Source organism: Dasypus novemcinctus, chromosome 26, assembly GCF_030445035.2.
Source record: "Dasypus novemcinctus isolate mDasNov1 chromosome 26, mDasNov1.1.hap2, whole genome shotgun sequence".
NCBI lineage: Eukaryota > Metazoa > Chordata > Mammalia > Cingulata > Dasypodidae > Dasypus > Dasypus novemcinctus.
The window spans coordinates 15,237,945-15,263,842 of NC_080698.1; the positions used below are offsets into that span (position 1 = coordinate 15,237,945).

Below are 25,898 nucleotides of genomic sequence, written 5' to 3' on the forward strand. Positions count from 1 at the left end.
ATTTTAGTGCAAAAGTCAGAAAACTATGGCCTAAGAGCCAAATCCAGCTGGCATCCTGTTTTTGTCAATAATGTTTTACTGGAACATGGCCATGCCCACCTGTTTTTATGTTGTCTGTGGCTGCTTTTGTGCTACAGCAGCTGAATTGAGTAGCTGTCAGAGAGACAGTAGGGAATGAAAAGCCTAAAACACTTACAATCTGGTCCTTTACAGAAAAGGTTTGCTGACCCAGGAAGAGACAGTTGAGGTGATTTGGGTTATGGAGAGTGGCTGAGGGTGCTGGAAGGATGGGGAGTTGTTACCTTATAGACTGAGGTCAGGGACAGTCTCTTTGATGATGCAATATTGGAGCAGAGACAGGAGGGAAGGAAGTGAGCAGCCATGGGGCTATCTCGAGGGAAAAGCTTCCATCAGGAGTGACAGCAAGTGCAAAGGCCCTGAGGTGGGGATGTTTGGCTTATGCATGATACGGTGAGAAGACCAGTGTGATGAGAGCCAAGTGGGGAGGAGAGTGGTAGGAGATGAGATGATCGAGGTAGCAGGAGCCAGGTCATGTCAAGCCTGACAGACTGTAGTGATGACTTTGGCTCTTGCTCTGTGTGGGACGGAAAGCCACTGAAGAGTCTGAGCGTAGAGTGACACAGTCCGACTTGGGTTTTGACACTATTTCACTGGCTGCTATGTTGTAAAGCATCTGGGTTGGGTGGGGCAAGGACAACAGCAGGGAGGAGGCTATTAAATTATCTGGGTGAAAGATAGTTGTGGCTTGGATCAGGGAAGTAGCAGGTAAGATGTAGAAAAATAGAAACTCCAAGTATTTCCAATAGAAGGAGCTAAATTCAGGGAATTGTTTGTACAAGTAATGGAAAAGTTGAGAAGCCAGACAGAGACTGAAGCAATCTACAAATTAGCACCAGCAGGAGCCTCTTCTAGGGTAGGAGGGATAACAGGAGTGGGGGCTGTTATCAGAGCTTGGTCTCCGTGGTCATCCGATGGAGATGGCACATGGAGAGGGCTGCCTGGCAAGAGCAGGGATCTTGGAGGGAAGGGCCTGTCTCTGTGGAAGCTGGGACCATAGAGGAAATGGAGCCATTGCCAGAAAATGCCCCTCTCCCCAATGCAGGGTGAAATAGCTTAGAAATACTTGACTTCTTCCTTGCTTCCACCAGTATTCCCCTTTGGGTGAACGTTGTCAAAACTGTTGGGGAACGTGGGAGAACATGACTTGCAGGAAAAGGCCTGGGGTGAATCTGAAAATAGACAGGCAATGAGTAGTTTAACCTCCATATGCAGGTATCCAGCAGAACCAGGAGATATAGCTAGAAGCCCCAGTGGCCTTTCTGTCGTTAGATTCTGGGAAGCTCTGCAGGGCAAGCTGCTGCTGTTTTGCAGGTGAGCGAGCAGAGGCTCAGGCAGGTGAGCCATTTGCCAGCTTATTTGAGCTGATCTGTTATGCCTACCTCCAAAACTTGAGGTTTGTCTCCTTGGCTATACCAGCTCTCAACTCTCTTCTATCAATAATATCTATTCACACCAGGAAGGTCATTTAGTCTCAGTCTTGTATCAGTGCAGAGAAGAAGAGAAAATAAGGAGGAGGGGTCCATTTTCTTTGTCCTGACCAAGTCAGCTGCGTCGACATAAATCTGAGGCCATTCCTTCTCACCATGCTCCAAGGGGCCTGTTGGCCACAGGTAATTAACCTTTATGTAAGAGCTGGTGTTTTGGACACCTCATCCATGTTAACAGCCTTTTAAAAGTTCAGAAACATAGCAAGCCGGGGCAAAGGGCCAGGCTCTGCCTCTAAATTCTGGTCTGAACCCCTGAAAGCCACTGACTCAGGACTTGGAGATGCCGACTTCCTCATCTCAGCGTGCTCTTTCCAGTTGGTAATAGTGAAAGGACTTGCTACAATTGGCTCACTTTTTATACCAATGTATATCAATTTTATGCCAATTTATATCCATTGGCTCACTTTTTTATACCAGCAGGGGGAGGCAACTCTGAACTGGGGAGACCCTATTTGGAAGTCTTCCCTGCACTGAATTTCTGTCTTCCTGCCCTCTGGCCATGGCGATGAAGGACCGAGAGTCCAGAGAGCTTTATCTGTGGTTCCATTTGTGGCCCCTGGAGCTGGCAGGCTGGGTAGAGAATCCTGACTTGGACTGAGTTCTCTGTGTGGACTTGAGGAAGCTATTCCAAATCTCACTCTTATTTTCCTCATTGGATAGACCCATGGGATAGACCCAGGACCGGCTACATAATTTGCAAGACCTAGTGCAAGGCCCCATGCTCAAAAATTAAGAATTTTAAGAGAGGGACATCAGAGCATTAAACCAGGTGCAGGCCCCTCCAAATGTGGAGTGCTGTGTGATTTTGTGGCTCGCGTGCCCGTGAAGGTTAGGCATTCAGCAGGATGAAGTAGGGCCTGGCTCCTTTTCAGCAGGGCTGGGCTGGGTGAGAAGTGCCATCTCCATGACCACTGAGACTTTAGGTGGGTCTCCCCTCTTGTCAGGCTCCCTGTGACTTCTCAATGCTCAGGTCCCACTCCCTGCCCAAGCCCTCAGGACTATCTCTTCCCTTTACCTTGTCCTCTCTCTTCTTGCCCTGCTGCCTCTTCTCCTTTCATCTCTTGCACTTACCTGTTTTGATCTCAGATATGTCTTAGCCTGTGTTTCCCATTGCATACCTCGTTGGGCACTGGTCTGCAAGATAAACCATCTTAGGGGTTTGTAGTCAAGCTGGGGAGATGCCTTCCCCCACTTGGAGGCTTGCAGTGCACTTGAGCATATTAAAGGCCCTGAGAAGTCCTGTAGCAGCCAGATCTTCTAAAATGTGTGTCTATACCAGTACTCACTTATCAAGCTAGGACGTCTTCATATTGTAAACTGAGTTTTAGCACTTGTAGAACTCATGGCTCACAGAGCACTCTTTCAGACAGATGATCACTGTGTGCTCCCAGGGCTCCCAGAGGGATGTATTTACTCCCACAGGGACCTCTAAGATCCAGAGAAGTGGCCAGCACATAGTGGATTTTTTGTTTAATCCTGGTGTGCTAAATATTTTTGAACTGTGAGACCTTCCACTACATCTACCTGTCCTGCCTTAACCTGTAAAAGACCTTCTGGAGTCCAGCCAATCAGAAAATCTGATGGGCTAAATATAAATCTGAGAAAGCAAAATGCTAAAGCAACAATACATGTTACAAAATGTTCCTGCTTGAGATTGGTTGGTGTTGGCACTGTGTTCTTTTACGTGCACATTTATCCCGGAGAGAGGCATTTTCATCCCATCTCTTGCCACTGGGCTTTTAAACAACCAAACTCTGACAACAGAGAGGTGGTTAATCTCCCATGAAAATGAAGGTTTATCTATTTTCCACTTCATCAATATGACCTTAAAATGGTAGAATTCTTTTCCTGTGCATTATGTCTGCCTTTGCAAGCTAATACAAAATAAATAGCTATTTCTCAAACACACATTCTCATGCTCCCCTATCCTCCACCCCATCCCCCCCCCCACACACACTACAATTGAAATTGTGATTGTGGCTGGAACTTAGAATGGTTCAGAGATTATTTTAATTAAATGAACTTAATTTTATCGTACAGTTACCTGCATTTCAGTTTCAGTATTTGCTCAGATGACTTAAAGGCTTGTAGTGGTTGATACAAAGGGCTTTGAAAGGAGCATTCAAATAAACTTCTAAGCGCCTTCCAGCTATTGATCTCTTCTGCATTCATTAGATTCTGTAAGAAGGCAGAGCCAGTTTGCTACAGTAGTTAGCATCTACCTTGTCATGTGACAACTGCAATTATCTCTTTTGGCGATGAATGTGATCTTTTCAGTGATTACCTTTTAAAAATTTTTCTTAGCCAATTAAATAAAATTCAGTGACATTTCAAAGACTGTTAATCACAACCAAATGCTCTAAATGTCAGGATGCATTGAAATTTTCACTGCTAACTGATGAATCACTGAGCTAATTGTAGTTCATCATCAGGCCCTTGTCATTGTTATTATTATGGAAAACACTTTCATCACTCTCGCTATTCAATAAAAAAAAGTTCTAGACAAATATGAAGAGAAGAGATATTACTCATCAAAGCATTTGAATTTAATTGCATTCTTCAAAATTCTCCAACTGCAGATTGCTGCAGAGACTACTAGGGATTCAGCCAGATAGGAAAGTGATGTTTTAAAATAAACAGCTCCTGGCAGCCTCTTATTCCAATCTACATTATTCAGGTATCTTCATTTCCCTCCCCTTCATGTTCTTTGGGAGAACTTTTCTTGGCTATTTTCAAATGAGTTGCATGAAACCAGCCCGGGGGTCTCCTAAATTTCTCTCCTTCTACAGCCTTCTGTGACCTGGAATAAAAGTTACTTTTGCTCAGTGGCACTTGCAGCTGGATTTTCAGGCTATGCTGCATGTTGGCTACCCAAAATGTCACCAGAACAACCTGTTGATAAGGCAAGGTGCTGCCTATTCCTAGTGCAGGAAGGGAGAACATGCACCCCCAGGGCAGAGTCTTAGTGGTGTCTCAGAGTAGGAAGGGCGAAGTCAGACTATTTATTGAGACTTCGAAGTCTGCTTTGTGGTGGGTCTTTCAATGCAGAGCAGAGGGAACATGGGTTGGTTAGGAATGGTTAAAGATCCTAATATTTTAGTTTAGGTCTGGTGGACATAGCAAGGCAAAGATTTTGAGGTCAGGGGTCCAAAGAGTCTTAGAGTATACATTGTCCTTTGATGCTTTCTTGGGAAAGTTGATGGATCTTTCAGGAAGTTCCTAGAATAAGCAATAAAGTTCTTTGCAACTTTTCTCTTCCAGGGCAAGAGTTACCTGGAATAGTAAGTTTGGTTGATAAAAACAACAGAATAGTAAAGTCATGTGGAAAGCTGTGGAGGTGATGGCTTTGGTTTTCAGGTGTTTCTTCCTGCTAAAATCATTGCAGCAGGGACCTTGTCTGCGCAGTGGCCCAAGGGCACATTCTAGTCTGAGCTGCCACGGGCCAGGATTAGAGTTAGGATAAACGTTTGAGAGCTCTCACTCAGAGCCCTGACCCTGGTGGCTGTCCTGGAACCCTGAGAGGGATGGAGAGAGGAAGAGACAGGAGATGGAAGCATTGGAGGAGCCTTCCCAGGTGTCACCATCTGCTCAAGGAGCTTCATGCATTATTGAGAGGTCACTGAGGGTGCTGACTTAGAGAGTGAATTCTAGACTTTAACTGCCTGTGTTTGAATCCTGGCTCTGTTGGATGGTAGGTAGCTATGTGACTATGAGCAAGCCAGTTAATCACTGTGTGCCTCAGTTTCCCATTTGTAAAATGGAGATATTGATAGTCTTTCCTTCAGAGGCTGGTGGAGATTGAGTTCACACATATAGCTCAGCACCTAATTGAACACTTATTACCTGTAACATAGCAACCATTTAAAGATATTATCCCCTTCTTATAAATGAAAAAATGGTGACTCAGGGAGAACTTGTCCAAGACATACAGCTCATACTGCTGGAATAACATTGTTGGGCTTTCTACTAGACCATGGCGTCCTATGCATGTTTTGATTTGGCTTCATTTTGTCCCCAATATGGCTATAAGGCAAGTCTGTGCATCTGTCTGTCTATCCACCCACCCATCCTTCCATCCTTCCTGTTAGTCATGGTCATCTCTCAGATTACTGCAAGTTCACACTCCATATCAGAAATCCATGTGCACAGAGACTGGGCATTATACTTCATCTCAAATGCTTTATGAGCAATCTGGTTCACCAGCTGCTGGCCAGCAGAGCCTAGAGCAGCCTCCCACCTTCCCCAGTGTTGGTCAATAGACTGAACACGCCAGGCTCATTTGCCCTCAGTACCTTCACACCTGCTCTTTGCCTTCTCTGGAATGCCCGTCCCCCAGACACTTAACTCTTTCAAGTGTTACTAACTTTCTCAGTGAGGTATTCCCTGATTACTCTTTCTAAAATCACCCCCTGCCCCAATATCCCCTTTCTCTACTTTCTTTTATCTCCTTAGCATCATTGCTTTGAAACATACATCATAATTTATTTATGTACCTTATTTCTTGTCTGTCTCCCCAAAAGGAATATAAGCTCCACTTGGGAAAGGATTTTTGTCTGTTTCATCTCCAGTGCTCTTGTGGGTACTCATAAATAGTTTTAGAATCATTTGATAAACTTGACAGACTTACAGTGGAAGGCATTTCTTCCTGAGCCCAAGGCCTAGTATCTCTAATGTAACAGATACACAGAGCTCTCTGATGGGTATTGCATTTTGAAATGATTTCTTTCCACAGTTCAATCACACGGGACAAGGAAGTATCTGCAGCCAGGCGATCATGCTCATAACCGATGGGGCGGTGGACACCTACGACACAATCTTTGCGAAATACAACTGGCCAGATCGAAAGGTAAGCTGATGCTGGCACTGACTTTGCAGAGTGGAGTCCAGGGAGAATCTGTGTTTTGTAACCTCCAGATTGTCCACAGATAAGTGACCTGTGTAGACTTAATCTCATAATGACCTATGGTTTCTCAGCCTTGTGTTTTTTGGTTGACCAAAACCAAAGGCTATGGCTTTTCTTGTTTTCACAATGGAACTTTTGGAGGAAAGAAGAAACTCGTAAGATGGATTCGATGTGTTCAGACTGGGCAGCGTTTCTCTTTACTTTTGTGTCCCATGGGCCGAGAGCTGCTTGGTGGGCCCAGCATCTGGAGGGTGGTGATGCCAGCCTATGTTGGCTCTGCATTCATCTCCACTGTACTTCCATGTTTCTGCAGTTCCTCCTAAGCCCTTGTTACCACCTAGAATCTTCTCTCCTTCCTGCAATCTGTTCCCCACCTTCATCAAAGCTGCTCTGGCCCTGTTCTAATTCTTTCTTTGCTTTCCAAGGTAACATTTATTTATCTGATGAACTCAACCATTAGGATGTGAGAGTTTCAGTGGCTGATATTAATATTTTTGGTGCCCTTTGAGTGTCTTAAATGCAAGGTTCAGAGGTTAAGGTCAACCAAGCTATTAACCAGTATGACTTCTTTGGAACCCTCCCAACATTTCCCTGATATCTTCCTTCCCTGGAGAAACCAGAAGCACTGAGGTAAAGTTGAATGGGTTCTTTGGAAGGTGTCCCTACCAACTGGCCCCTGAGGAAAGAGCCAGCCTTTAATCACTGATGACTGCAGCCACTTGCAGGGCTTCCCTCTGTCCAGTGCAACCTCTGGTTGTCATGGGTCCATCCACCTCCCCATCCCCACCACTAAACTCTGGGATTCATCCTTCTATACTTGGGGCATCAGTCAGCCTCTGTGGCTTCCCAGACTCCCCTGGCTAGGGGCAGGATGAAAGTAGGGGAGCACTTAGGGTCTAGTGAGTCTCCTAATTCTCATGGATTATGAGAATTGAGGCTGCCTGGACGTCTTTGGATGCCAGGTGAGGAAGGTAGGTGAGTCTTGCAGCTAAGGGTACCCCAAAAGTAAAGGCTCTGGGGCAGCGTGGTAATGTCTGACCTTTCTCTGGCCTTTGTGGGGAAGAACAGTGACACAGCCTAAGTCATCAGCCTCTGGGATCCCAGGAATTGGTAGGTAAGATCTAAACCTAGGGCAGGGACAAAACAGGAGGGCAAGAAACAGGGCTTAGGTGAGAGCTAGTGGAGGTGGGATCTGTAGGACTTCTTCATGGGACATGGTTGCAGGTGTAGAAGAAAAAGGATGTATATCAGAGGTGATGGAAGCAAACTAGAGAAGTCAGGGGGGACAGGAAAGAAGGGACAAGGAGGGACCTTGGAGTCACTTTATATGTATATTGAATTTCTGGGAATTCAACTAACCACACACAGCAAAAAAGAAACAGGAGACAAATGACAACTGCATTGTTGACTGCATTCAGAGAGTGGGTAGACCTGAGCGAGCGTGGGGTGGGAGATGTTCCATTTTCTCTTGGCTCTTCTTGATTCCTATGTGTCTCTGATAGCACAAGCATCACACCATACCATGTGTGAGCCTGGTGTTTAAAGACACATACACTTGGTACAACATGGCCCCCAAATAGACTCTAGTTTCTTTCTCTAGTGCTCAACCTTGGAAACAATCTCTACTGAAGCTGGAGGGAAGGCTGGGCTTACAGAGAGTATGTGGATTAGAATGTGGCACCTGCCTCAGGGATTTCTGGGGATAAATTTAGGCTGAATGTAGTCTTCACTCTAGGCACTGACTTTAGAACCAACCGTTGAATATAATGGAAGTTCAGGGTTGGGCAAGGTCATTTTAGATGGCAGCAGTATTTTGGGTGACAACTTCCAAGGACAAGTGGAGGCCAGAGTTAAAGGCCGATAAACTGCATGATCTGAAGGAAGAAGCATGCCAAGCCTCTGGGCCGCTGTAGCACTCATGCACAGCCTGCAGTTGGCAGGGTGACTAAGGGGACTGGGAGGGATGTCCCAGCATGAGCAAACATAGGTAGGGTCAGGGTTAGTTTGCCAGTCTGCTGTGACAAATACCACACAATGGGTGGGCTTCAACCACAGGAATTTATTGGCTCATGGTTTTGAAGATTGGAGGTCTAAAATCAAGGTATCAGAAAGGCCATGCTTTCTTCCCAAGTCTTTAGTGTTCTGGCGCTGGCTGGCCACGCCCCTTGGGCTCCTTTGCTGGATCTTCTCCTGCCACCGCATGTGATCCCTCTCCTTGTATCTGCTCTTTCACTCCCCACTGACTTCCAGCTTCTTGCTTTTCTGCCTATGCCTGAATTGCCCCTCTATAGGGCCTCCAGTCTTATGGACTAAAGCTTGCCCTCCTGCAGTTTGGCCATATCTAAGCATGATCTTGGAAGGTCCTATTCACAAATGAGTCCACACCTTAACTGGTAATAATATCTGCAAAGGGCTCTGTTCGCAAATGGGATCATACAATTTCACAGATTAAGGTTAAGAGCATGCCTTTATTGGGGTAATTCAAGCCACCACAGGCCATGTACATTGTACAGCCAAAAGAACATTTACATGTCTCATAGCAGATTTAGGAATATTTTGCATTTAGAACCATTCCAAAAAGAAAAAAAAAATCGAAGGAACCTGTTAACAAATATTCCATTAATGTCAAATATTTTTCTATGTGACTCTCTCATGCTCTGTTGCATGAATCACTCCTGCTTGGTGATATTCAGTGAGTAATAGTTGCCCAAGAATACGGGGTATTTAAATATCCTGTCCTTATACTTGCAGGGAAAGGCATAGGATGAGGGCTGCAAAGTCATAATTCTTCAGACAAAACGCAAAACTCAACATATCTTTCCAGATGAACAATAGTGATTTATGTCACTTTCTTGCCTTAATTGAAACCAGGGTCCTGGGAATTTCAGCAAGACTTGAAGTAGTTTCATCTATTTATAAAGTATTTCAAGCAGAAACAGATTTTCTCTTTAGCAAAAGGGTCTTTTCCTATGATTAGAAATTAATAAGCCAGTTCCAGTTCCCTTCCCTCCTGCTCCATTTTGGAAGGATCCATGATATTCATATACATTTTTTCTCTTCTTTATGAACCTCCCTGCAAAAGTGCAGCTAATAAATTTGTATAAAACCCCGGTGTGATTTAGTACCATATTAAGGTAAGATGATGTACAACATATAAGTAGTTAACTTGCTCTATTATCTTGAATATTATATTGGTAGAGGATAGTGTCATGCTATACTTGGCAATTTCACAACTAGAAACAGGAAATGGGTTCCTAAGAGAGAAAGATGATCTTAAGAGTAGAACCTGATTCTCATAAGACAGTACTCCTCAAACTTGAGTGAGCATCAGAATCAGCTGGAGGGCTTGTTCCAACACAAGCTGCTGAGCGCCACCGCAGTTTCTGATTCAGTAGTTCTGGGTGGAGCAGATCAATTTGAATTTCAAACAAGTTCCTGGGTGATTCTGAGGCTGTTGGTGGGAGACCCACACTCTGAGAGCTACCACTTTAAGAAGCAGTCCAAGAAATAGGGTTTGGTTATTCCAGGGACTTTGCTACGAGCTACCACTTTAAGAAGCAGTCCAAGAAATAGGGTTTGGTTATTCCAGGGACTTTGCTACCTCTACTTCCATGTTTCCCTTTACAAGAGTCTGTTCCCTCAGTCAAATCCAGTGCATAGGTGTGCATTTCTTGGCCCACACTTTGTGTGAAATACTGTCAATTACTGGTCAGCATTAAAACATGTGGAAATATTATATAAAATGCTCACATTTTGGTTTCTTTCATAGGCAGTACATGTGGCCCATTGGGGCTAGCATTCCCACATGGCAACAAATAGGACTTAGAAATGGCCAACCCTTCAGCAACAAATGCACATTCCTCTTGGCCATTATCCTTGGCCATTATCCCCACCGCTAACTCTCTCATGCTTTGCCTGCCCAGGCCCTGAAGGTGTGGTGCCTCTGACCATTGCTTAGATTAACACTTGCTCTTTCTCAATGAAGAAGTGTCGTATAGAGATCCCAGGGTCGCCTCAGGATTTCTGCCCTTGGTGTTTGTGCCCTGTGTAATCTCTTCCGCTTGAGTGTGGGTGGGACCTGCAACTTACCTCTAACCAATAGAATGTGGTAAAGTTGAAGGAGTTTCGCAGATATAGTCAAGGTCCCAGGTCAGATGATTTTGAAATAACAATGGGGATATTTTCAGCAATGAGCCTTACCCAATCAGTTGAAAGTACTTAAAAGAGGGATCAGACCCTCCCTGAGGGCAGAGAGACTCTCATTTCTGGCTGTGTTGGAGAAGCCCATGTAGCAAGGAGCTGTGGGCAGCCTCTGGGTCCTGAGAATGGCATCCAGTCTCCAGCCAGCAAAAAGCTGCATTCTAGTCATATCACCACAAAGAAAAGAATTCTGCCAACAACTCATGAGCCTGAAGGCACATTCCTCCCCAGTTGAGTCTCCAGATGATTACAGTCCTGTAAGCCATGCCCAGGCTGTTGACCCATGGAAACTGTGAGATAAAAAATGTGTATTGTTTTAAGCCACTAAATTTATGCTCACTTGTTATGCAGCAATAGAAAACTCATCCAAGAAGGAAGGAGAAGAGAAAGGAAAGAGAACGACTTTCGTAGCAATGCTATAAAACATCCCCGAAACCAGTGGCTTAAAACAACAGCCATTTATTATTTCCTGCCATTCTCTGGGCTGCCTGGGTGCTGGTTCTGTTCTTGTGGTGTCAGCTGGGGTCACTCACGCGGCTGCCTCCAGCCAGGAGCTGGCTGGGCTGCCTCACCTCTGCTCCCTGTGGCTTCTTGGCATCATGTCTAATCCTATTGGATAACATTGTGTCCACTCTCCCCTGGGTGGTAGCTTGGACTTCCTTATAGAATGGCATCTGGGTTCCAAGAAAGGAAGAGCAGAAGTGAGGGAGCTGGCCAGGGAGGGCTTGTTGGCAGTCATTTTTAATCCTATCTGCCACCTAACCAGAGCCTTGCTCAAGGCAGCTGCTAAATAAACCCTTTTAGAGTGAGTTGGGGGAAGGAAGGCATGATTGGTGATTTCACTATGAGTCTAGGAAGGCAGTACCACGACTGCCCTTGCAATGTGTCCCTTGCTGGCATTTTATTTCTGAAAGCAGAAATAAGGAGCTATCTATTCATTTATTGGATGCCATTTGCTTTTGCCTGATATTTGTTGGTTAGTGACTTAGCAGCAGTTCTTACACACTTGGAATGAAATATGAACTATTCAACATGTAAAGGACTTGTTCCAGAATCTGCTCATGAAATAAAGCTGCGTACATTTAAATGAGAAAAATGCCCATGACTGCTGTCTATATATTTCCTCTTGCAAGTGAGCTAAAAAAAAGAAGCCATGGAATAATTTATCTTTACTTTCCCCTGGTGCGCAAGGCAGAAAGGCAATAGCCAAGAGGCTGTGAAAGTAGTGGTGATTTTAAAAAGGGGCTGGCAAACTATGGCCCATGGTCCAAATGTGGCCCCTTGTCTGCTTTCTGTGGCCTGTGAGCGAGGAATGGTTTTAAATGCCCAAACAAGCAAAAATATCGAAGAAGAGTACCATTAATTCTTCATATTAGAGCTGTATGAATTATATGAAATTCAAACTGTTTTCTTGCAGCCCAGTCAGGCTCATTTGTTTATTATACTGAATACGGCTGACAGTAGAGGTGAGTAGTTGTGATAATGACCGCCTGGCCCGGAAAGCCCAAAATAGTCACTACCTGGAACTTACAGAAAAAGTTTGCTGACCCCTAATTTGAAAGAACTTTTAAAACAATTTAGACCAACCAGTGTTTGTGGGAGGTCACTGAATACCCCAGAAGTTTATGCCCTGGCTGCATTCAGCAGAAGAGGGTCATGGCAGTTTCTCCCTTCCCTTCCGTTGCTTTTTTCTTGTGTGAGTAAACTATGCTAAGCTCACAAGAGGTAAAGAAGGTGGGAGAATTGATGGGGAATCTCTCCCCTCACGCTGTGGTATCGCTCCCTCAAAGGTGAAATGACCCTTTCTGCTTCTCCTTTCTTCCTGGCTTCACTTCTCTTGCCATTAGAACTGGGAGGTAGTGAATGGGGGTGGAGTCCTTAGACTCAAGCCACTGTTACTTTGAAGGCAGAATCAGTCCACCCATGGGTTAATAACTCTTACATGTTTTACCTTGGTACTTTAGGGCATGAGATTTGATCTGTAACCATCACATAAGAGACTCACTTCTGCAGTAGGTAGAATAGTGAAAGGTAGGCTGGGGTAGAGATGGATTCGATGGTAATGGCCATCACTGCACAATCTGCTCTTCACAGCGTTCTGTGATGAAAAGTAGAGGTGGTATTGGAATGCTTGATTTCCTTCATTTCTATTCTCGCTAAACCCAGTCTTCCCCAATGAGAAAAGTTTTAAATGGGTTTCATCTACCTAAATATATAACACAAACTAATACATAGCCAACACACAACTAATGCTAGCCAGTTCTTATTGAAGCATTCTAAATGCTTTGTGTGCATCCAATTCTCACAGAAATCCACTGAGGCAGGTACTATTTTATTACCTTGTCACAAATGAGGAAACTGAGGCACCAAGAGAATATGTAACATATTCAGGGTTCCATAACCAGCAGTTGGTAGAGCGAAGATCACAGCCCAGGCCGCTGAGTGCTGAGCCTGTACCCTTGACCACGGAGTAGACATTTTGAGGACAAAAGCAAAACAAAATCACTGTAGGTCAGAGCAAGAGCTATCCATACTGTGCAAGTTGTCAGCAGGGCAATAAGTCCATTTCCTTGCCCTTCCCACCACCAGGGGTCTGCAGAATGCCAGGGAAGTCAGTGAGCTCAGAACCCACCGTGGCTGCAGGCAGAGATCAAGAGGAGCGCGAACTGCCTGGCCTCAGACGAGGCTGCCTGGATGTGATTTAAATGATGTGCCTTTTCTAGAAGGACAGGAGGACTTCAAAGGTGAATGCCTTCCAGCTGTGTGGGCCGGGTGCTCAAGAACAAAGGCGAGGATGGTAGCTCAGAGGCCCTTTGGGAGTGCCCCTGGCTCAGGACCCTGGGGGGCTCCTCCATGGCCTGGCTGCAGGGAGGGTGAGACAGTAGCAGCTCATGGTCTTGGAATAAAGGAGATCTCTTGATCATAGAACGGTTTGGGACCGGCTTTGGAGCATTTTTGGCAACCCTGTTGGAAATCGCAGTCCTCTGAGTTGGAGTCTCATAAATCTCCAGGAAGGTCTACCTTGGGGGTTTAGCCACAGGCTTCCCTTCCTTGGCATAATTTGGAAGCTGACGATGCTTCAAACCAGTGGCCTGCAAGGTCCGAAGCTTAGCTCTGCCTCAGCCATGCTAGGAGGTTTGTAAAGCTCAGGAATCCCCTTCGCCTCGCCTTTCTGTGGGGCACGTGCCATTACGGGGAGCAGAGTTTATGAGGTGAGTCAGGGCTTCTCCTTTTAAGAATCTGATCCTTAGATAATCTTAAGCAATTTGGAAGGAATCTTTCTTTCTCCCTCCCCCCTCCTTTCTTTTTTCTGAACTCCATTCTACATTGTTCTCTTCTCAGTTTCCCAAATGACTTTTTCAGAACGTTTTTCTGTGCCTTCCTTTGAGCCACTTGTGAAGAGAAGTCTCCAAAGCCACCATGGGCGATGAGGACGGAGTTAATATCAGCATCTGTATGGTAGAGGGTCCCACAATGCCTCCTTCCCAACTCCCCCCTCCCCTACTCTCTTGGCTTTGCCTGTTTCTTATCCCTTGGAACTACAGTAAGGCTTGAGGGTGGCAGGAGCTGCTTGGCAGAGGAAGCAGAGGGAAGTAGCCAGACCGGGGGGCAATCACTCCACAGAGTTCTTGGGGGCCTGTTGGGTCCCAGGAAGTTGTACCGGGTTCCAGTAATATGGTGCCATCATGAGCACTGCAAAGAGATCACAGATGGCAGGTAACAGATCCTAGATAACAGACAGTAAAACGTTCCATTTATTAGAAATCACGATGAATCCTCTGGGCGAGACAGACAAGGGGCTGAGAGAGAGGGGGGATGATGCAGCTCCTTTAGACAAGATGGCCAAGGAAAGCTTCTCTGGGGAGAAGCTATTAGTTTGTGTTATATATTTAGGTATATTTGTTTCCTGGGTCCTGGTAGCAGACGGGGATCCCTGTCCTGTGGAGCAGGGACATGGGCAGGGCTGGCAGGGCAGGCAGGGACCAGCTCCCCAGGGTTTCGGTGGGAGCAGTAAGGAGTTGGAATTGTGATCCAAGGATAGTGGGGAGCCATGGGAGGATTTTGAACAGGAGAGAGAGAGGATCTGATTTGTACTCAGGGGTTCTCTCTAGCTGCTGTGTGGGGAGTCAGACTATAACACTAAGGCTGTGTATGTAGCTTCGGTATTAACTGTCTTCATCACGACTGATCCCAGTGGCAGGGCGACTCGTACTTCCTGTGAATGCTCCAAGATGCTCATGTTTCCTATTGCCACTTTATTCCTGGGGCCATTTGGGTGGTTACATTTCTCTGTCCCCTCTCTCTTGCTTTCCTTGCCTTTCTCCCTCCCTCACTGAAGCAACATTTTGGTCTGAAAGTTTCGGGTGAGTTTGTGTCATTGCTGTATTTTTTAAAGGGTGATAAATCCTAAAGCTGTCTTAGGAAAATAACGGGAACATTCATTTCTCGTGGTCAGTCAACAGTATGACAGGAAAAGGCGTTTTCAGTCACTGTGGTGAGAGCTCATGCAGGCCCTCCTCACAGCTGGAGGGAGAGTGGAAATGGTTCGTTTTCTCCTGGCTTATTTTTAGTTACTTCTGCTGGTCTAAGACGTCTTGTGGCTCCAACAAGAAGAACATGACAAGACAAGTTGGGCCTGAGGCCCACTGATGTGTGGCTGCTGACAGCCACCCAAAAATCACTTCTTCTCAGGGGTGCAAGACACAGTTGCTTGGGCACCTTCCTCTCCACAACAGCTGCTGCTCCTGTCCTGGGCCACATGTTGGGGCCTCAGCCTCTGCCTAGAAAGCAGGTGGGATGGTGACCATTCTCTAGTAACCAGCTTCCAGAGAAGCCACACTTCAGGGAGAGCCCCTCTGTGCCCGGCCCTGTGCCAAACACTTTTGCCTGTCTTGCGGATGGGGTACTCCTGTTGCCATTTGTCTTACAGGTGAGGGACCTGAGGTTCAGGGGAGTGAGTCCTCTGCCCAGAGCCCAGAGCCATGAAGTAGGCAATCTTTGATCCTTAGCCTTTGATTCTCTGCTCTCCAACGGGTCACTGTTGGAGTGACATTGGTCACTGTGGGGTTAGGAGGCAGGGACTTGCTAAAAGTGCTCCCTGGGTTCCATTCTTTGCAGGTGCAGCTCTGGAATCTACATTTTATTAGGCAGCTCATAGACCACACCTGGTGAGTTACAAGAGCTTTACAGTCTCTTCCATGACACGGCATAGAGTTTTTGTCCAAACTGGAGCAGCACATGGAGACATGCCACTTAGCATGGATGTGTTGGCAGTGTATGAGCCAGGGTCCAGCCAGGGGCAGAACCCACCATTTATTTTAACAGAGAGAATTTAACATTAAGAATCATTAGCCAGGTAATGATGACCTGACAGGGCAAAAGAGAACTCTAGGATCTCATAAAATAGCACCTGCGGGAGGCAGCTACTCTCCCTATGGCAGGGAAGGGGGAGGAGGGAGAAGGGGTAATGTGGGTGGGAAGAGAAGAGGTGATTGGGAAAACATAAAAGAAGCTGGAAGGAGGGTCCTGTGGGGGCTGTCAACCAGACTTCTGAGAAGGCGGTACTGCCCGGCTGATGCCGGGGCCTCCGAGGGGGATACAGTGAGGCTGATTCTGTGAGTGTTGGAAAAACTGCAAACTGGATACATTCACTGCTGCTGGAGTAAATCATCTCTGTCAGGGAGAAGAAGGCTTGCTGGTGTGGTGTTCCCAGGAACAGGAAGCCAAGGGGAAGTAAGCAAGAAGATGTGAACCCCTTCTTCCTCCATCCTTGCAGCCTCCCCATATCGCCCCTACTGCAGACCCTAGCCTTGGCAAAGCAGGTGGCAGAGCGCAGCCCAGCCTCCCTGCCCTGCATGGAGGGGCAGGTTGGAGCTGAGAAACATGAACTTATTAACTGGCAACCCAGTGATAACTGGAAGTTTGCAGAATAGCTTCAGCTCCTTGGCATGTTAATGGTATGTCAAGTCCTTATTTCCTGGGTTTTAATTTTTCTTGTTAGGGTCCCTGGGATGGAGCTGGGGGGCCAGCACCACCTAATGGAAATAGCATACTGTTTAGAGGCCAAAAAATTCTGTTTCCCCATCTGTGCAATGGGGCTAATTATGCACACCCTGCAGGGTTGTGAAGAATGGAACAAGAGGACGTGCTACCAGGCTCAGTGCCTCGGACACAGCTGGCCCGGTCCGTGACAGCCACGTCATTATTATCGTCACTCTTATTTTCAGTGACTCACATCGTTAAAACCCCTCTGATATAGTTAAAATGTAGTTGTACTGGATGAATTCAAGATGGTGTAGCACTGTTTTTTCAGATGTGGAAATAGAAAGTGCTCTTTTATCCTTGAATATGGATTAATCTTATGCAGTGTCTTGGTTGACTTATAAGAAGATTAAAGTGTTCAGCAGCATTATAAAAACATTTCCAGGCCTTTCCTTTGACCTGTTTCAGGAATAAATATATATGTGGTATATTTTTTACCTACACTTTTGGCACCTGGCAAAATATACTGATAAATATTTGACCATTCAGTAGCCTTATAATAGGTATACAGTTACTGTTCATCAATTCACAAGAACTTCATGGAAGGAGAGCCTGTCAGTTCATTAATACTGAAATGTAAAAAGGAAACAATTTGAAAAGTAATGTAATTTTATGTTGTGTTTCCAGAGTGGCGGCTGAGGCTCAGCCTGCCGGGGCAGGTGACCAGGCTTGCTTCTTCCTGAGCCAGGTGACTTTCGACAAGTGATGGAATCTCTGAGTGCTGCCATTTTCTCATCTAGCAAAAGAGGACAGGGCTGTGGCAGGGGACAGATGAGTACTCCCAGAGTCTAGGGAGTCCCTGGCCAGTAGCGAGTGGTCAGTGCACGTTAGCTGGAGAGGGCTGCGGGTTCTGGACCGAGCTCAGCAGTGGCACCTGAGTGAACTTCCTCCAGAGGCCTGCACTGCTGCGGGGACAGAACGGGCCCCTCCTTTGGCATGGTGTACTTGGGAGGGTGGAGGTCTGGCTGCATGTGTTTGGAAGCCTCTAGTTCTTATCAGCAGCCTCATGTTCTTTTCTTTTCTCACTTGTTCGCATCACCAAACTTCCCCCGCAGACAGTTTGACAGGAAGCCTCAAGCCAGCCAGCGAGTGAAGGTCACAGTGTGTGAGGGGGCAGAACCCGGGTCCATGGAGCTCACAGATGAGGCTCCGTGTCTCCAGCAGCTCTGAACTTCCGGGTTCCCAGGCGCCATGCTCAGGCCAAGCCCCACCCTGTGTGCTCATTATTTCATCAGGAAACCTTATGCCCACTTTGCTGCAGTTCCCTTTGTTGGCTCAGAGAAGCGGACTTAGAAGGATGAAGAAGAGAGTGAGACCCCTCCCCACCCCCACCCTCCCTTCCAGGAACGTGTCTGGTGTGCTGGGCTAGGTAGGAGCTCACAGATCTCGCAGCCAGTTGAGCTCCTCCACCCCTGCTCTCTTCTCCCTGCACGTAAGTTGCCATCAAATCACATTTCTTCCCAGTTCGCATTTGTTTATCCCAAAGCAGACGTCCCGTGGCCAAACCACCGCACAACAGCAGGTAGACCTTTCAGGAACTGAAGGCAGATTGTGCCCCTAATCTACCCCTGACCCTCCAGTGCTGTCCACTCTGTGCGGGGTTCAAGCCAAAGCCCCAACAGTGGCCCACAGGGGGTTCAACCCTCATGCTCTCTGCTGGGCCCATGACTCCCAGACCTGCCAGGCACCCTATCAGCTGAGGGTATCTGCTCAGCCCCATCCCTCTGCCTGGAACACCTTCCACTTTAATTTCCACATTGTTGCACTCCTCGCTTCCTTCATATCCTTGCTCAGACACTCCTGCACTGGGTTAAATATAGTGTCCCCCCAAATTCATGTCAACCCAAAACCTGTGAATGTGACACCTTTTGGAAAGAGGGCCTTTGAAGATGTAGTCAAGATGAGGTCATGCTGGATTTGGGAGGGCCCCAAATCCCATAGGACTTGTGTCCTTAGAAGAAGAGGAAATGTGGTCACAGGCCATGGGAAGATTGAGGCATGGAGTGATGCCACCACAAGCCCAGCAGTACCTGGGGCTACAGAAGCTGGAAGGGGCAAGAAGTATCATCTGCTGGAGCATTCAGAGAGCACAGCCCTGCTGGCACCTTGATCTCAGCCCTGTGGCCTCCAGAATGGGGAGAGAATAAATTCTGATGTTTTAAGCCACCCAGTATGTGGCCATTTGTTCTGGAAGCCCTAGGAAACTAATACTCTACCTTTTCAATGAGATCTACCCTGACTATCCAATTTACCCCATCACCACCACCAGCAATCTTAGTTCCTGCTTTTCCTTTTTTGATGCATTTCATCTGATAGCATATTAAACATTGCAAGGAAATACATTGTGTTTGTCATCTCACCTGCTAGAAGAGGGGCACTAAGAGAGGAGGGCTCTGCAAAGTTTTGTCCACGGGTATACTCCAGGTGACCAGAACTATGTGCCCAGCACCCAGCATGCACCCAAGGGGCTTTGTGGACAGAACTGAATACTATTGTACTACTTTTCAAGCATCATCTCATTTGGACCTTGCATCACTTTTGTGATATAGTATGTCTCTTTTATACGTGGGGAAACTGAGTTGAGAACGGGTTTAGTAACTTTAATCCAATACCCATACCTTTTACCTCATCCCTAGTATCTTGTCTGATATCCTGGGGTGGACAGAGAAATAGAAGCCTGGCTAGGACTTCTCCATTGGAGGCATCTAGAAATAGCCCAGTAATGTGGTGAAAGTTGTAAAAAACCATATCTTAAGTTCCAAACGGTGGTGGACGAATGTTCAGTGTAGACTGCCAAGGGTCAGAGGGACTGGTGTTGGGCAGGAAAGTCTTCCAGGATGATGGAATTCCCCAGCACCTTGAACTTCTCCTCAGTTGCTTTTACTGCAGTGGTGAGTGATGATTGGTGGCATTATTTCTGAAATATTTGCCTTCTCCAAAAGACAACACATTCTACCTCTGTTTTGCCCTTCCCAAAGCTTAGTACCTGGCACATACATAGTACAGGCTCCGTAAACATTTGTTGAAGGGAGGCAAGAGCAAGATTAGGTGAGCCACATTTAGGTAGTAGATTTAGGCCAAGGCAACGTATCTGCATCCTGCCTGCGAATCCCCAAATGCCTTGCATTTTAAAGGCCATAAACGCTGAGAAATGATTCATCCTTCAGATTTGATCCCAGTGGCCCAAGAGGAAGTCTCCTCAACCCAAAACCTGACCCCTGGGCCTTGCGCTTCCTGGTCCTTGATGCTTTCTTCACTATGCTAAGTCTCCACCAAAAAGGGATTTTCTGCATTTTTAGCTAACTTTATTGGTAGAAAAATCACCTTTCTGCCTCATAAATGAAGCTCCTTCTTCCAATAGATTTTGGGAAATCTGATCGTCTCCATAGGCTGACCTTTGTATTCCCTCTTCAAACATGTGGGGAAGAATTGGTGAAACCTGACAATCCCCATGCCAAAGTGATTTTGGCCATCAACCTGTTATCCGCCCAGCTACCCTTACCTTAATCATTTCCATAAAAAATTTGAAGGAAGGAGATTTATAGGGCTTAGTGAATATGTTCCATTACTGCGGCCCAAAATGTTAGGCCCTGGCTCCTTTCAGATCCTTCTCTTAGCCCAGAGCCTCCCCCAGGAGCCTCTCTGCTCCCTCCGGGAGCTCCACATTAAAGTTGAGCTCGGTCCATTGTTCGCTGTTCCATAATGTAATAATAGATTTTGTTCTATCCTCTTCACTCCTAGGAGATGTCTTTCTGGGGAAAAAATATGAGCAGAGGGTGGTGACTAATGGGGCCTCTCTGGGCCTCTCTCAAGTATGAGCTGCACGTTAACTTCCAGCATGAGTCCTGTTGGCTGCTGCCTGACGTGCCTCGCTGGAAAGCAAAGAGGCTTGTGTGGAAAGCGGCGCCAGAATGTGAGCTGAACGCGAGATGCTGAGGGAGGATTACCCAAAGGGCCACGAAGCCTCCTGGGGCCTGCGTCAGAGCCCTGGCACAAATTTCCAAGAAGCCCTCTGATTTGGAGAGGGCTAACTGGCTGGGGGCAATTGTCTAGTACCTTTGGGTCAGAATCATGAAGTTTTATCACTCCCAGCTCTTGATTCTATAAATCTGACCCTTGGAACCCATAGAAACTTTAGGGCTTTTAATGTTTGAAACACTTTAATTTTGTTTTCACGTGATTTGTTTTTGTACTTCAATTGAGTAGAGACAATAAGTGAGAGTTTTAGAATTTCAAAGAAGGCTGTCCTGCTTCAGAATTCCAAACGGAAGGATGCCTGTATGAGCCAAGGACATACTTACTGAAACGTGTCCCCTCCCATAGAATAATTTTCTTAAGCCTCCTAAAAACGCTGATCCTTTCCCTTCCTCTGGACTTAGCAAATGGCCTATTTCGAGCACTTCTCTTTAAACAAACATTCTAGTCCCTATTCAAAAAAATATTAATAATCCAGTGAGAGTTCTCTTAAGCTGGGGATTGGTGGCTGGCCCTGAGACATCAGGAAAAGTGTGGATAATTCTGGGGTGTGGGTCTCTGTTTCTGCCTCTTCTAGAAGAACACTTAGGGAGTCTCTCATTGCTGCTGTAGATTCAGCAGAGGTGTTAAAAGTCTGACATAAGGGTCTTTCTGGAACTTCAAGAAATCCCCAGAGGAGCACGCATATGGCTTACACAGACATTTTATGATTTGAAGTTCTGACTTGAGCCATGTTTTTTGAGATCTATCTATAAATCCATATCTTTTGGGAGGCATCCCCTATCCACCACTTCTCTTCCTGCTATATATAGGCTTTCACAGTACCTGCTGTTTTCCTTAACAACCACCATTTATAAAATTAGATATTCATTTGGGGGGTTACTGGCTTATGAACTCTCTGCCCATAGTAAGCTCTGTGAAGGTGGACGCCATGTCTCTCTCAGTCCCCAGTGTTGAGCCAGCACCTGGTATCGTTGGCACAAAGTAGCTGCTTAACAAGAAGTTGTGTGTGTGTAAGAATGGAAAGGTGGTGGGTGGGTATGGGGCAGGGGGCTGCTGGGTGATGGGTGGGTGGGTAGTTACTTTAAGCCTCTGTGTCACTGAGGACTGAACGCAGAGCATGTGCCGCTAGCAGGGCTGAAATGACTCCAACCTCCAGTCGTAGGTCCTGATGCCCTCTTCACTGGCTTCCCTGTGATCCCTGGGACACTAGGCTTGCTGACCAGAACAATAATGCATCGACAGTGAGTAGATTAAAACTGTGCATGGCATATGGAAGGGAGTTGGGACAAGTGCCTGACTCGGATGTGAAGGGTATAGGAGGTCGTCTTAGGTGGGAACGGTCACGAGTTTGCTTAGGGTTCTCCAAAGAAACAGAAGCAGCAGGAGATACACACACACACATATACATACATATACATATGCATGTATGTATGTGTGCACGCATGTGTGTGTACATATATTCAGCAATTTATTGCAGGAATTGGCTCATTGTGCCAGTGGGGATTAGAAAATATGTATTCCGTAGGGTAGACCGAAAGTTGGAAACCCCAGTGAAGGTGTCATTGAATTCCCCAGGAGAAGTTAGCTGGCTCAAGTAGAGAGAATTCTTCCTTCTGACTGCTGAAATCCTCAGCTCTTGCTCTAAGGCAGGGGCTCTTAACCAGTGAATTGAAAAAATTCAACTTATCTTTATTTTCTCTGACCTCTCACTGAAATCTCACATTTCCTTCACTTATAAATGTATGCAATAAATTACAGTAGTATTCATTTCACCTGACTAGCAAAGGGATCAGGGGAACAAAAAAAGGTTAAGAACGCCTTCTCTAAGGCCTTGAATTGATTGCACGAGGAGACTCCTCTCACTGATGAAGGCAGTCTCCTTTGTCACTTGCAGATGTATTCTGCCATGGATGCAATCAACTGACTAGTGATTTAATACCCTCACAATCAACAAACAGGCCCGTGCTTAATTAACCAAACTGCTGGACACTGTAACCAAGCCACATTGATTCATGGAATTAACTCTCCCAGGTGTTATTGTGGCTGTTTCTATACCTCACCCTGCAAAGGCTGTCACCTCCTTCATGTCAGAGCCCCTGCCTTCTCCCTCAGCCTCAGGCCAGCCAAGAGTGCCTGTGGTCTCGCCTCATGGCCTCGAGGACAGGAGCTGGCTGCCCCTGCTTCTCTTCCGGACTCCAGCGCTGTTCAGCCGCACATGGCACCTGTCCCGGGGGGAATGTGTAAGAGCACTGAGGGGAGAGAGGAAAGGAAAATGGTTTTTTCAATGTTAATGGAAAAGAAGAACCCAAGTATGAGTAGCCACGAGTCAGAGAGTAAGAGGACAGGGAGGTTACATTTGATTTCCACCTTTGTCTTGAGCCTGTGGTCTTCTACAAGGCACTTGGTCTCTCTGAGCTTCCATTTTCTCCTTTTTAAAACGGCCTTCCTCATAGTAGCTCCTTCTTGAATTTGTTGTAAGAACCAAATGGGAAGAGGCACGGGTTCCTTGTGGTCCATGGACCCAGTGAGGGAAATGGGATGAAATCTTTGAAGAGTGAGGACTGTGTGAATGAGTCAGGATCCTTGAGAAGTCCTGGACTAGAACTCGACTCCTGAGAAGGTGAAAGTGTTTGAGAGTAATCCCTGGGAACTTTCTGGAAGAATCCTTCTCTGCACTTGCCGTAGCCGACGTTTTCATTGACTGTTGTTTCTTACGAATTACTTTTAAAATGTACAGCCATGATTGGCCAGCATCTTTTCTCATGGGGCCTCTACGACCTGCCCAGGTTAGTGAGTGCAGCTCTGCGTGAGTCTGTGTTTGAGTGAAAGTGAGGGCGGCTGGCGTGTTCTCAGAGGCAGCGCCAAATCTCCTGCTACCCTCCCCCCATCTGAAAGCTGAGGGGCAAGTGTGGACTCAGTGGTTCACCCTCATGTCACCAGGCCTCGCTGAGTTATCTGTGCCGTGACTTGGCCTCCAAGGTGCCAAAACTTTGATGAACCTGCTGCAGAGGGTTTATGTGAAACCCTTCCTGTTTTGTTTTTTTTTTTAAACACACAAGTGGAATCTGGAATTGATCCCAGATAATACATCTGCCTCTTAATTTCACTTCAGAGGGGCAGGATGACAGGAAAGGCGATGAAGACACTTAAATGCATTTATGATTTATGCCCCTTGTGATAAATCAATGGATGATTTCTCCCCAAAATGTGGTCACTGCCTGACTAACTCATACCAGCTGACACATCTGTGGGATGCATAAGGAAATGGGGCCTGAGCCCCCTCCTTGCCATGTGCACACCAGTCCTTGAACCTAGCACCCCAAGGGATGGGGATTTGGACATGTGAGAAAGGGAGATAGTCTAGATGTGCTCAGGAGGGCGAGCGGCTTCATTGCCATCTCTTTTTTTTCTTTTCCTCGAGTCTGTTTTCCTTTCTTGTGGCCTGATGGTGCAGTTATGCTCAGCCTGTCCTTGGTTCATCTCCAGCATTCTTGTCTGTGCTTGCCTTCATGTGTGGTGAGTTAGATTTTTCCATTCCCTAAAGGTGATTTGATCAGGCCCAGTTCTCACTAGAGTCCCTCAAAGCAAGCAGGGAGAGTGGAAAATCACATTAACTCTTTCATTAACTCCAGCTGTTCTGCACTGAAGCTGAGATGGCAGAGGTTTCATCCTTGGGGCCAGCTTGCTGCCTTCGGAGGTGGCTCTCTGAAGTGCTGACTTGGGGAGGGCTGTGAGGGCCCCCCTGGCCTGAAAAGGGAGATGACCAGTCAGCAGTGCCTGCCTGCACCCGAGAAGGTTGGGGGGCCCTCGTGCTCTGTGTGTGCCATCCCTTCCCCCCTGGTTTCCTCACTTCCTGAAGGCACCATCTTGACTTTCTGAACCCAGAAAGCCATCGCTGCATGTCCCACAAAATCCTGCCATCTGAAATGTTTAGTAATCTGTTGAATCAGTTCTTGGCTGCTTGGAAGCTGCATTGCTTACTTTCCCACCATTCTTTTTATTTATTTATTTTGTATCATCTGAAGCTAATTTCTCCAGGAGTGACTTGGACTTTGGGAAGAAAAGTCACATTCATTGTATAAGTTACCTCTAAATGCAGCAGCATGGTTCTGTCTCTTATTTTCCTCTTATTTAGAAATGTCTTTATTCCTCCTTTCTTTTTTTTTTGCCTTGGCACACACTTGATGCTTTCTGGAAGACAGTTTAAAGAGTTAGGCAACATTATTTTCCTCACCCTGCTTTCAGAAGAAAAAGTGCCAAAACCATTTTCTGAGTCTAGATTGGGAGGTGAGACCCCACCCCCCACCCTGATAGGTGGCAAAAGGCAGAGAGGGAAGGTCTGAGGAGAGCTTCTTTCTCCAGGAGGCAGGTAAGGTTGCTAGAGTTCTTGTCGGAGTTATAGCTCAGCAAGGGATGAGAAGTGCAGGATAGCCGTGTCTAGGAGATGGAGATGCTGGCTCTGAGGTTGGCGCATAGGGCGCTTGAGCTGGAACCTCTAATGCTGGGACCAAATTGCACTGTTCCACACTGACAGGCTATAGAAAAGGAAACTGAGACAGCTAGTAAAGGTTGCTCATTTGGTGTATCTGATGGTGATACCTTGCATTACCATTGTCCCAGCCAGAAATAATATACCCACAGCTGTGTTTCTGTAGGACAGCAGGGACATCTAATGATATAGCAGGCTGATCTAAACTGCCTTTTCTCCATTGATGCCCCAAAGAGAAGATCCATATATTCCACCTCTATGTTAACTGGCAGTGCTGATCAGGTATCATTGCCATGGGAATGACCTGTACTGTTTGGCACACTTTAATGAGAAATCAAAAATTAAAATGGAACTTGATAGGTTCTGCTTAATGCCAAAATGAAATCTTCATGTATTCTGATGGATATTACATAATTAGTTGACTTCTTGAAGGAGTTCTAATTATACCTATAGAAGAAGCTCAAGATAATGAAATGCATTCATCTCTCTGGCAAGCTGTCTGTCACTTAGCACTGAGCTTGGAGTCTGTCCTCTGGGACTGGCCTTCTAACTCGAAGAATAAGGATTTATTTACAGTCACAGAACCTGGAAATGAAATGCAAAGTTATTTTATGATGTACTTACTTTTTATTTCCTCTAAGAAAATCAGTTTTCCTTAGCTTCATATACTGGGTAAATGGCCATGCGTAAAGTAGCTATATTAATCCCAGAATGTATA

At 46.2% G+C, this 25,898-nt stretch overlaps 1 protein-coding gene across 2 annotated transcripts in view; it reads left to right on the plus strand.

The window, feature by feature from the left end:
- CACNA2D3 (calcium voltage-gated channel auxiliary subunit alpha2delta 3) overlaps positions 1–25,898 on the plus strand; it is a 933,078-nt gene that overhangs the window by 493,310 nt on the left and 413,870 nt on the right. For both annotated transcript variants that reach the window (XM_058288134.2, XM_058288135.2), the window contains exon 11: positions 6,301–6,414. In XM_058288134.2, coding sequence (XP_058144117.1) covers positions 6,301–6,414 — 114 coding nt within the window. The remainder of the gene's footprint in view (positions 1–6,300; positions 6,415–25,898) is intronic.